At 43.3% G+C, this 467-nt stretch overlaps 1 protein-coding gene across 1 annotated transcript in view; it reads left to right on the plus strand.

Annotated features, from left to right (window-relative positions):
- Positions 1-228: 228 nt before the first annotated feature.
- The window catches only part of LOC104271860 (desumoylating isopeptidase 2-like), a gene marked incomplete at its 5' end in the record, with an annotated part of 20,530 nt that continues 20,291 nt past the window's right edge, over positions 229-467 (plus strand). Inside the window, one exon of the mRNA XM_009866670.1 lies at positions 229-301. Within this exon, the coding sequence (XP_009864972.1) occupies positions 229-301 (73 nt within the window). The remainder of the gene's footprint in view (positions 302-467) is intronic.

Raw genomic sequence — 467 nt, forward strand, 5'->3', positions numbered from 1 at the left:
GGTTAGATGAGTGGTTTTTTGGAGACCTAATCCCAGCCAGCTGTATAAACGCAGTTCCCACTTTTATTGGTCTGTAAGGAATCTCAATTTGTTTGTCTCAAGATAACTTCAAAACCACTTTTGTCCTTAAGAGATGTCCTGAGGATGGGAGATGGGTGATACACCCTAGACCAAAAGTGTGTTCCTTTTCCACTAATGCTTCCAAATGTGGCTTTTCTCTTGCTGTAGTACTGGATAAATGAATACACCTCCACTTTGGGGATCGGTGTCTTCCACTCTGGCATCGAGATCTACGGCAGAGGTATGAAGTATTTCCTTTTCACTACCTGCAGAACATGGGGGCAATTGTAGGCCTAGTCTGATATGGAAAAGCACCCCAAACTTACAGCTTTTGGCAAGGAATGTTTTGAGGAGTGAAAAGCTTGGCTAGTCTTCTTTTTAGAGTCTGTTGTGAAGTCCAGCAGGAA

Source organism: Apaloderma vittatum, unplaced genomic scaffold, assembly GCF_000703405.1.
Source record: "Apaloderma vittatum isolate BGI_N311 unplaced genomic scaffold, ASM70340v1 scaffold14563, whole genome shotgun sequence".
Classification (NCBI taxonomy): Eukaryota; Metazoa; Chordata; class Aves; order Trogoniformes; family Trogonidae; genus Apaloderma; species Apaloderma vittatum.